The 12,114-nt window shown below is 34.2% G+C and overlaps 1 protein-coding gene across 2 annotated transcripts in view; it reads left to right on the top strand.

The window, feature by feature from the left end:
- Window positions 1-11,697, top strand: part of Phkb (phosphorylase kinase regulatory subunit beta) — a 200,897-nt gene extending 189,200 nt beyond the window's left edge. For both annotated transcript variants that reach the window (XM_047528277.1, XM_047528279.1), the window contains exons 28-31: window positions 4,916-5,045; window positions 7,893-8,000; window positions 10,029-10,169; window positions 10,822-11,697. In XM_047528277.1, coding sequence (XP_047384233.1) covers window positions 4,916-5,045; window positions 7,893-8,000; window positions 10,029-10,169; window positions 10,822-10,959 — 517 coding nt within the window. In that variant the 3' untranslated portion in view covers window positions 10,960-11,697. The remainder of the gene's footprint in view (window positions 1-4,915; window positions 5,046-7,892; window positions 8,001-10,028; window positions 10,170-10,821) is intronic.
- Window positions 11,698-12,114: the final 417 nt, after the last annotated feature.

The raw sequence follows: 12,114 nt of genomic DNA, 5'->3' as shown, positions 1-12,114 counted from the left end.
GAGAGTAGACTACCAGGAAAGTCAGCCTATCAAGGAACAGTCTCCAGGCAGATACCAGGATCGCCTCGTGTACAACAGCCAGCCAGAGTTACTTCCTGAAACTTGTTTACGAGTGCAGCTAAGTCTGGCAAGCTGCCAGGCGCCATCTTAGAGATCAGGCCACGGTGTGGCTCTGGGGCCCTCAGAGCCCACCCCTGACATTGAAGAGCATAGAAAGTCCAGAAATAGACCCCCAAAGTACAATTTAGAATTTTAGTTCATGATAAATGTGACATCTCAAATCACTGGATCAAGGATGGACTTTTTAAATAAATAACATTAGGAAAACTAGATAGTCATTTGCAAAACGGTAAAATCAAGTACTCTATACCATATACAGGAATCAACTTCAAATATATTAGACATCTAAATGTAAAAATGGAAATTATACAAATACTAAAGGAATACCTCAGTAAATTTATTTTTAACTTTGTTGCAGAAAAGGCTAACCATGACTCAACCTAAGGGCAACAAAAGGAAAAACTATATAAACTTTAAAAACATTTTGCATGGCAAGAAATAAACAGTATCAAAAGACTGCTGAGAAATCGGAACAAAAATATATGCTACAAAAAACTAATAGCCTCAAATTCTTAAAAATTGAGATAACCAAAAACCCCAGGGAAATAAAAAGAATAATAAATTCATTTAAAACATATGAAAATAACCTTTATGTATTTAGAAATATATTAAAACTAACTTGTAATTGAAGCAACTTAAATTAAAACACTGAGCCATTTTTCATCTTTCACACTGACTGAAGTTAAAAAATATAATAATTTGGTGAGATTGTGGGAAACAGGCACTCTCATATGTAACTGATTGTTACAGCCCTTCTGGATGGGAACTTAACAACATCTAAAAAAAAATCTACATTTGCACTTGTCCTTTGACACAGCAGGCCTTTTAGGAATCTATTTTGAAACCATGCCTCCAACAATATGAAAAATGTGCACAAGATTATTCATTAACCCCTTATGACACCTCATCCTATGTGTAGTACATTTATAAAGAACTTAAATTGAACAACAAATATAACACTTCTGGTCACTTTGAAATAAATAGTATGTTTTTAGAGTTTTTTGAAAAAATAGTTGAACGATTAGACTATTTGCGCACACACACACACACACACACACACACACACACATATATATATAGAGAGAGAAATATATCCAAGGGATAAACTCCAGATTGTGATTTCCACCATTTTTTAATGTAACTGTGTCAATTTTGTTAAATTATTTGCAGAATTAGAAACTTAGGACTTAATGGTTTAATCCATTATTGTTTATAATTGAAAGTTTTGGAATTCCAATAACAGAACTGCCCACACACATAGGAAATTATTTGAATAAACTGTGGCATGTCCACACAACAGTACTCTGCACCTATGAAAAAGAACAAGGGTGGTTTCTGTGAACTGATGCAGTGATTTCTAGAATTTATTGTTAAATGGGAATAGTAAAGTACAAAAGAATACCTATAGTCTATTCTTCATGTAAGAAAGAAGGGAATGTAAAAATATATGTGTATTTGCTCATTTGTACAGAAGAAAGGTAGGAAGGGTAAATCAGAAACTAATGGGATTGATTACCTTCAGGGAATGGGTAGGAACAGGATGGAAAGAATAGAGAAGTAGTTACAGGATGAGAGAAAAAGTAATACTTTCCTAAGTGTACCTCATTGTACAACTCTGACTTGAACAATGGTAATGTTTCACATACCCAAAGCACAAATAATGAATTAAAATTAATCCAGATGTGAAAGGAATCCAAAATAAATACAGATAATAACAAATGAACCTAACTATATTACAAATGAATACTATTACCATACTGAGAGAATGGGGAGAAAAGAATTTACTTTTGGAAAACATTGCTTTGACTGGATACTATAAGGCTAAAGAAAAAAAACCTGTATATTGTAATCAATAATTTTTTCTCACAGATGTATGAATTAGCAATTCTGTAATTACTTTATGTATATACTAGAATTGAACAAATAAGTAAATATATTGTGAATAATAAGAACCAGATTTCCTAAAGACTATAATTACAAATAGAGAAAGCGAGGGAGAGTAGGTGTTGACTTGAAATTGACAGTGTCAATACTAATTCATGGTTTTTACACAGACTAGTAAAGAAATGTAGATGTGTATATGTATTTGTACATGTGTATGTGCATATATATATAGATATACACACATATATATACTTCCTAGATCTGTCTATTGAGGTGACCTAGAAGCAATAAAACCCCAACAGTAGTGAGCAAACCCAGAGCTCAGATATTTCTTTCTAAATACCATTCTTTAATAAAAAGAAACAGCATTCCTTGGAGAAATGGTTGAAGCCAGGGAAGGAACAAAAAATACAAGATTAGCCTGGAGCATCCTGTGCCAAAAAGTAAGAAAATCTCAAAATATGTCAGATGGACACTGGAAACAACTAGAAGAAGCCCCTATCACCACAGCTGGACAGTTGGAGCAACACAATAAATAATGATAGTGTTGGATTTAACCCATAGAATAGATATCCATTAATCCATGATGATAAATAAATGGGAAAGAAGGAATTCCTCCTTCTATCAGTGTCCTAATTAATAAGTGCAGATATAATGATGGAAACAAAGTCATCATTTGGTAAAAACAACAGGCAAGAACCATCATTGAATAGAAGCAATATGGGGAATGGAAAATTTGCATATTTAATTCCAAAGAAAAATGAAACAATAGCTTTACAGTGAAGATACCTAGTGGACTCCACCAAATGATTAAGATTACATTAGTCATGCAGTCATAAATGTACATGAGGTAATAATGTCTGTTTCACTCTACTATCATTCCTTTCCCCATACCCCTTCCCCTCCCTTCACTCCCCTCTACTTAATATAAAGTAACTCGCTTCTTCCCTATCCTGCCCCTTATTGTGAATTAGCATCCACATATCAGAGAAAACATTCAGTCTTTGGTTTTTTGGATTTGTCTTATTTCACTTCACATGGTATTCTCTTAACTCCATCCATTTACCAGGGATCTATCAAAATGTATAAATGCATTCTACTGTCATGTACAAATAATTAGAACAAATAAAATTTTAAAATTTAAAAGTTTAGTATCACCAGTAATAAGACACACCATTATCACATACCTCCTGCTATGATGCATTGAAAAGGACAGAACATCACTTCTGGATATTGCTTCCAAAAATGCAGTCTGCTCATAAGAAAACATCAGACAAACCCAAATTGAGGTACACCCTTTAAGTCATGAAAGATAAAGGAAGGCTGGGGTATGGTCACAAATTAGAGGAACCTGAGAAACATGGAAACTAAATACCATATGGGCGTCCCAGATTGGATCCTGGACCAAAACAAGAACATTCATGGTCAAAAATTGAATAAGTACCCTAGATTTTTTTAATATAGTGTTAGTGTTCATTTTCTGGTTTCAGTAATTGTACTGTGGTTATATAAAAAACTGAGTGAAAAATATTTTCACTTTATGAAATATTTTTATGACTTGTTAAGTCTAAAATTTTTCAAAATAAAAATACAGCAGAGGTCTTCTAAAATAATTCTCCACCTCCATTGTATTTTCATATTTCTTTTTATGTTCTAGCATGCTCTCCTTTTTAAAATATTCATCATGACTTCATAGAACTCTGAAAAGGTCTTTTTTTGTTAACAGAAGAAATAAGGGGGGAAATGCATTGTGTGGGGTAGTTATTTGAAGTAAAACATCACCAAGAGACCCCTAAGACCTCTGGGCTTCTTCACTCTAGCAAAACACTGAAAACCTAGCAATGCAAGAAGTTTGGTCCAATAAAAGAAACCTCATACATTAAAAAAAAAACAATGCCTTTCTTACCTATGTAGTTAGCAAATTTTACTGGACCTCTTTCTCAAGAGCAAAAATGACTTTTTCTATTTACTGTACCCTGCATTGCTATTTTTATACCTAGAAATATTGTCTATCATGGCACACCTTCCATGTAATTTATGACACATTTCACTCTGCTGCCTTTTTAAATACCAAATGTGTGTGTATACACACACATATATATATATATATAATCTGTTCCTGTCTTAAACTTTTGCAAGAACATACAACTCTACTGTGTTCTTTAAAAATTATGCAAATTCTGCACTTAGCAGTTTATGAAAGCTGTATCTTTAAGACTTAAGACTTAATCCATGAAAATAAAATATCTAGAGTTTTAACTTATCACTAAGTTCTGATTATTATGACACATAAGATTTTATAATCTTATTTTTCAGCACTGAGATTTTAGCCATATTTAAACTAGCAAACCTACATAAGATTCATAAATAAGGTAATTTCATTATGCATAAAATGCTATTTTTGATCCTTTATTCATTTGCTTATCAAGTGTTTATTAAGCACACTTCTGGGAGAGACGTATAGGAATGATCAAGTTACATGATTCCCATGCCTTCATGGAGTTTATATTTTTGCCATATGTGAGAACCATATAAAGTTATTGTGAAGGTGGTTGCTCCTGTGTTAGTTGTTACTGTTTTGCTTTGCTTTGCTTTGCTATGTTTTTAATTGGAACTGCTTTATGTATTAGAAAGTCACTTGATAATGTAGGGAGCACTTCATAGCTTACTACAGAATAACATTTTGCCTATTAAATTTTTTAAAATCTTGGAGATTTCATCCTCTCCTGCAAGCTCTGTTTTCACTATGAAATATTTACCAGCCTCTGTAACACATGGCAAATATGCATCATTGATGGGTTTTGGCTTTTATTGTTCACCCTATTGAAGCACTTAATCCATATGGAAAGCTCTCCTTTCTACCAGAACGAGCTTGTTTTTCAACTCTGAAGCAATTTCCTTTGGTCTACAGGTGTTGGCTGAACAAACGTCAGATTGATGGGTCTTTGAATAGAACTCCCCCCGGGTTCTATGATCGAGTGTGGCAGATCCTGGAGCGAACACCCAATGGCATCATTGTAGCTGGGAAGCATTTGCCACAGGTAAAGCCCCACCATGTTGTCAGGAAAAGGGACATATGAAGAAACAAGCGTTCTTTCCCTCTCTGCACGGCAAATAACGTCTACTTTTTCTGTATTCTAAGAGTATTCAAAGAAGGGATGTTCAGATACCTGGAGGGATGAAATATTAGAAAATAAGACGTCTAATCAACTAGAATGGAAATATTTTCCCAATCTGTTTTACTTTAAATTTTCAATTTTATCAAGTTTTATTAAGCATACTTCTGGGGAAAATCATAAAAGACAAAGTTTTCTTTACCAAATAGATGTATTGCTGAGCAGTTGTATTTAATCAAGATTTTTTTGTATTGTCATATTTCCTGTGTTTCGAGAAGACTTATTAGAGGTACCACATTACCAAACCTATTGCTAAGTAAGCTGTCCTTCCTTTGTGTACTTATAATGGACTTAGGGTTTCTTGTATTGACTTGTCTTTGGTAAGGAGTACACCTTACCACCAAGTGGTGGTGGGCCCGTGCTGGGGACCTTATAAGCAATAAAGCATACATTGAAAAGGCAGAACCAGAATAGGCCTAAGAAGGAAATTACTTAGAAAGTACATGGAATGTAAAAAAAAATGTGGTAACTTTTAGGTCATTGGACAGCTAACCACTTATTGTACTTGAGTTGTAACTTAACCTGTGGTCCTGGTGAATGCATGCCCTCTCCTGAGTATGGTTTCCTAGGTTATATAAACTGGTCTGCTTCTTTGATCTGATTATTTTATTTATTTAATCCTGGCATTAAGTCAATCTTATGCACAGAAGCAGAAGTAAAGTACTGTATTTATTTCTACTGTTGAAAACTTAATTGAATTAGTTATGATGTAGTTCTTTTTACAAAAAAAATAGTATTCTCAAATACACACCCACACTCATTTTACTTATGTATATGTAAGTGTATCTTTGGAAGGACTCACAAGAAATTGATAGCATTCTTTTCTTTGGGAAGAGGAAATGTGTGTTTAGGGAGATGGTATGGGCTTTTCACTGAAACCTTTTTAACCTTTCAAAATTTTAACTGTGTGAACACATATTTCTTATTCCAAAAATATGAGTAAAAGTTTTTTAAAAATAGTGTTATGCTATTTTAGGATTATGAGTGGTTTATTTTGTTGCCAATAATAAGTGCCTCAGCCCTTCCCCAGGTGCCCTATGATTGCTGCTCTGCACAGCACTGCTACCTGGGAGCAGAGAAAAAGCCTCTGTTATTGGCATCCTGCTGCTTCGGCTAAGCCTCCTCTCTACACACCTGGGCAGTGCATTATGGCAACCTGTTGTTAGCAACCTGGCTCAGCCCCCATTGTTAATACTACTTTAACAGATTTCATTTGATTCTGTGGTAGCCTGGACCACTTATGTTTAGTATCCTCTGTTTGCTAACAATAATAGCAATAAATGCAAGTTAAATATTTTCATGCTGCAGACACTTTGCAAATGCTCATTGACTCCTCACAATTTTGTAAGAAAGGTACTGTATTATTCCCATTTGACAGATGAGTAAACAGAAGCATAGCTAAATGATTTTCCCAAGGTCACATATCTAGTAAGTAGCTGACTCAAGGTGTGACCTCTGGCAGTTAGGCTTCTGAGCCTCTCTTCTTAACTCCTCTGCTACCTTACTTTCCCTAAGTTTTTTCAGTAGAGTAGGAAATAAGAAAAACTTGATATCTCTTTTCTAGGCTTCATTATAGTTGCATAGTAGCTAAGTTGGCTTTTAAATGAGACATTAAGAGGAAATTAATGTGAAACCAGGAAAAGATCTTCCTTTTCTTCTGTACCTCCGTTAATCCCATTGTTAGACATCCAAACAATTATAATACCTATATTTGGCAACCAGGCTCCATTTTTCTGAAATTGAATACTACTTGTAAACATTAACAATGTGTTGGATTGTATTGACTATGGAGTATAGTGAGTTATTGAATATAGGACTAAATCATTAATTTTTATACCATGCTGAACAACTTTGCTGTCACTTGATTGCAAGAGGAGAATCAAGGTCTTTCAGTTCCATGTTAAATATCAAGTAGATACACATTGTTCTGAAGCTATGGGTAAATTCACTATAAATCATCATTGAGGTAAAAGAGATTAAGTATATCTAATCTTCTCTGCATCTCTGGTAATAATACTAGTGATTCCATCTGTCTTCTACCATACATACCTAACATTTAGATCCTTCCATCCCATCTTTTGAGGGTACCCACCATGCCCAGATTTGGATTTAGATTTGAGTTTATTTTCTGCTTTCATTTGTTTTGTAAAAAGTGAATGGAAGATTGTATAGGACTTTTGTTTTAAATAAAAGATAAAAGTTAGAGTAGAAAAAATTCTTTGGTTTTGCTTTTTTTCTATTTCCTTGCCATTTCTGCACATAATATTGTTTTTGCTTATTTATACGCATTTTTATGCTGCCACCTCAGAAAGAACCTGCCACAGAAATGATGTAAATTCAATAGCAAGTGACTTACATGCTGAAGTCTGACAGCAAGCATAACTTCTTGTGTTAATTCTGAAAGCAATATGTACTCTATTTGATGTCTCATTTTTGGCTGTATGGAAGTAGCTTTCTAATATAGTCCTTTTCCCCTAAAAACATTAACATAGTGAAGACAACTACTAAAAATGTAAGGCTTAATTTACCACAATAGTCAGCTGGTTGGCTTCAGTAGTCTGACATATATAAAATCCAGTCATAGAGCTGAAAATGCTCTCTGAGGTTGTATAGAAAACTGGAAAAGATTATTGATTAGAAAATGAAGTTACTCTATTAAGTGAGAACCAGAGTATAACATTCAGCATGTTAATATGGAGTTGTTTTTTTCAGCAACCAACTCTGTCAGATATGACCATGTATGAGATGAATTTTTCTCTCCTTGTTGAAGACATGTTGGGAAATATTGACCAGCCAAAGTACAGACAGATCGTTGTGGAGGTTTGTATTTTAAATGTAGGCTGCTGAAAATGTGCTTTCTTCTACTCCCTGAAAGTCAGTATAGGAAAACTGCTCAAAGACCAAGAATTTCTTTGCTCACCTAACACCACGCTCCTCCATGGAATCAAGAAGATGGCCATCCTCAATCCAAGCAGAGGCACACAAAACACCTCCGGCTCTTTCAGGGTAGAAAGACTGGCAGCCCAGCCTTTCAACTGCACCCTCCCCGTCAACTGTAAGCACATTGGCAATGTCATAAAAGTAGAGGAAGTCATCTTTTTCTGTACATTTTATTTTCAGTTTTTTCTCTTTACAGAAATAATACACTACCATGATAGAAAATTTCAACAGTTCAGAAAATTATAGAAAAGAAAACAAAAACTTCCCCCCACACCTAGGAGCAAGAGATTGTTGCTGTTAATCTTTTGAAGAACAACTTTCCAAACATCTCATGAAATGGAGACATATAATTGTATGCAGTATCATCATTGTTTTATAGAGAGTAAAATGCAAAAATAGATAGGCATGTGCACACATGTGCATACATGTGTTCTTTTGTCACCTTAAAGCATTATTTATATCAAATACATAGTGAATCTCCCAAGTGATGGATTTAATATGTGGTTCATCCTCACTTTGTCTCTTTCTCTGGGATTGTCTCTATCAGACTTGTGTTTCTTAAAGGTAGGTAATATGTCTTACTGATACAGTAGCCCTCAGTGAGTGTTCAACTCACTGGATATGAAATCTACAATAGAGCATTTCTGTAGCTAGTCAGAGCTAAGTGAGATTTAGCCTCATCTCCTGTATCTTAAGATATGGAGTAGTATTAGCAATCAGTTCCATAGCATGCAGGAGTGAGGCAGAGACTAGGGTCAGGAAAAGTATTAGAAAGGTGAATGCCTTCCCTGTGCTGTGATTTTAATATTCCATGTATAGTACCAGCATCTGGGACACACAGTAGACATAGAGGTCTTCTTGTTGGTCAGAGTCACATCATTTCCTTTGCAGAAGAAAATTTCCTTGAGAACTACAGCAAAACCTCATATTTTTCTGGCTAAAGCCCTGCCACATTAGTCTTCTACATTGTGACCCCTGGATTTTAACTGAAAGTGTTTCCTTTGGTTCTTTAGGGTTCTGCTTAGAAAGTATTTAAATAAAATACACTGAAGAAGATTCCCAAGTTGAGAATTAAGGGGTCTGTTTACTGTTCATTTTACCAAGTAGGTACCTTAAAAGCCATCAGGAAGTCTTAATGATCACTGAATACTCAGACATAATTTTTGCAAATTTTGCGAAATTAAAATTTTGCAAATTTTAAGAGTTTGACATTTAAAATGAACATGACCACTTGAGATAAACATCTGATATGATCAAACATTAGGATGATGCATTAAACTGAGATATAGTACTTATGTCATAAAAAGATCAGAGTGAAGTGTATTTTTTTTAAAAATACTATATTACATACATACATACATATATACATACGGCCTTCCCCTGAGAAATTTCCCTAACATCACAGACTTATTCTCATTTTGAGGTACTGGGTCATTTGATCATGAACCTAGTTCCAGAGTCTTCATTGAACCCATCTGCCTTCTCTGATTTTGTTCCCTGCCACCTCTTCCTTGGCAGCCCTGCTCCATTGGACTTTGTTTTCAATGTCTTGCCAACAAGTATTTATACCCAAACTTTTGGTAAATAGAGCCCCTCATACTATGTACAAGGTTAGGAACATCATTTTTAAATAAAGTTATTAGATTTATTTAAATGACTAAAGAAAATATAGCTACAGGGATACAAATGATGAAAAAAATGTACAGTTTCCAAATAGAACTTACACTGCTAATATTCAAAATTAAGAAGATTCCATCTACAGGTGATCTTTGTGCCTCTGATTTATCATCCAGAACACACTATGGAATACTAGGATCATCCATCAATCTGATTAAAGAGTGAAAACGTGTCCAGACTAGGTCACTATTATGTTTCATGTAATTGACTTTCAATGTCTTTCTCTTCTAGTTACTAATGGTTGTATCCATTGTACTGGAAAGAAACCCTGAGCTGGAATTTCAAGACAAAGTAGATCTAGATAGACTGGTGAAAGAAGCATTTCATGAATTTCAAAAAGATGAGAGTCGGCTAAAAGAAATAGAAAAACAAGTAAGTAAAGAAAACAGCTTTTTGTAGACTTTTTTCATTGTCTCAATTCTTTAAAATATCCCTAATCTTTTACCATTTAACTTACAAAACAGATTCACAGAGTGCAAAATAGAATACTCGAGAGGCAGTCTGACTTATTTGAGGAATTAATGTTACTTTTTAACTACTAGTCAATTCATCTATGAAGTTTTGACAAAAAAGAAATCTAAGGAGAGAGAAATTTTCTTTATATAGTTGGCAATTAAAATGTGTTTTACCAGGGAAGAACCATTGATTCCAGAAGGCTATAAAATTAAATTCTGAGGAAGATGGGAATGTAAAACAGGCTACATCGGTGCTATGTACTGCCTAATTTTGTCCTGTCTAGGTTCTCTGTTTAATATTCTATGCTCATCTGTGAAAAGGTTCCCTAAGTAAATAAAAATTGTCAGCAAAGAAGAGAATACTAAAAATGTCTATTTTATATGCAGAGAAGATGCCTCAGGAAAAGGAAGGAAAAGCTTGGGAAGCTCATATTTTCCATGAGGAAATCTTTCAGTGAATTTATTTTTCCCTATAGGCTAACACTGATTTTACCTGTCAACTCTTTACACATAAAAAAAAAAAAAAAAAAAAAAAAATCAAACTACTTGCTTACCGTTTTCCTTTGTAGGATGACATGACTTCCTTTTACAACACTCCCCCCCTGGGAAAAAGAGGAACATGCAGCTATTTGACAAAGGTTGTAATGAATTTGCTGCTGGAAGGAGAAGTCAAGCCAAGCAATGATGACTCGTGTCTGGTTAGCTAGTGAAGAAGATGTAAGAGGCTCTCTTGAGACACTTTTCCTAGAAGTGTGTTAAGCTTTGTGTTGCAGCTCAATCAAGGTAGTGGTTAACAGCTGACCTGATGGTGCTGATGAGGTGATTGCCACACCCTTGACCTTTGCATGCCATTGCCAATCAAATGGTACAAAACGCTTTTAACCAAGTGAAAGAAGTTTTCATGATGATGCCAACTATAATAAGAGTCTTCACTAGATGATGGAAATGGTTTATGAATTGAAACACTGCACGTTTTATGATCAAATAGCTCATCAAAATCAATCTTTGCTCTTTCAACTGAATTTTCACCTTCTTGCCATTAAAATGAATGTGCCAACTAGTACTGCTTACTAGAAAACAGAATGTACTGGAAGAATGGTGAGCATTTCCTACATGGCATTGTCATGTTAGAAAAAGATGTTAATATGCATCAGTAAAGCAAAAATAGCTAGCTGATACTTGATTTTCAGCAACTGCATATTAATATTTCAGTATACAGAGCTATTGTATAATTTTTACTCTGTAAACATGACTGGTTTTATGTTTGTGCTAAAATACAAATATATTTTAGCTAAAACTTCATGTAATAGATCTATACCTTATCAAATATTTTCTTTGAGCTCCTGTTAAAAATATAACATGTGTAGGATTGTTCAAAAGTGTGTTAAATTTAGGACTGTCAGCCTTGTAAAAGCAAAAGTCATTAAATTTTATTTCTGAATTAATGAATGTATCTGGACACATTCTTTGTTCAAGTTCACAATATTGAGTTTAATACTACTGAATATTTTCATTTAAATGCTTTTGACATGAAATGGAAGAGAATCTTTGGTATCCATTACATATATTTTGCTACCAAATTTACTTAGGCAAACATTAATAAAATAGAAAGTAGATTAAATGTTGAAATTTTATGATTTTCTTCCATAATGTTACACAGCAGCCAATTTGAGCCCTGGTGCCAAAGAGATTTTTCTGATTTGTCTTAGGGGTTTTCACCTGGGAAATCAGATTTGTCACATCGAATATACAACCCATTTGTAGAGTCTTAAAAGGATTAACAAAGGACAGGTGGTTTCTGTAACAAGTCAATAGATATCAAATAAGCAGGTATGTGAGCACACGAGAAAATCTGAAGAGAT

This window comes from Sciurus carolinensis, chromosome 16 (genome assembly GCF_902686445.1).
Source record: "Sciurus carolinensis chromosome 16, mSciCar1.2, whole genome shotgun sequence".
In the NCBI taxonomy this organism is placed as follows: Eukaryota; Metazoa; Chordata; class Mammalia; order Rodentia; family Sciuridae; genus Sciurus; species Sciurus carolinensis.
The sequence above is the reverse complement of the archived record's forward strand: the minus strand, read 5'-3'. Positions and strand labels throughout refer to the sequence as shown.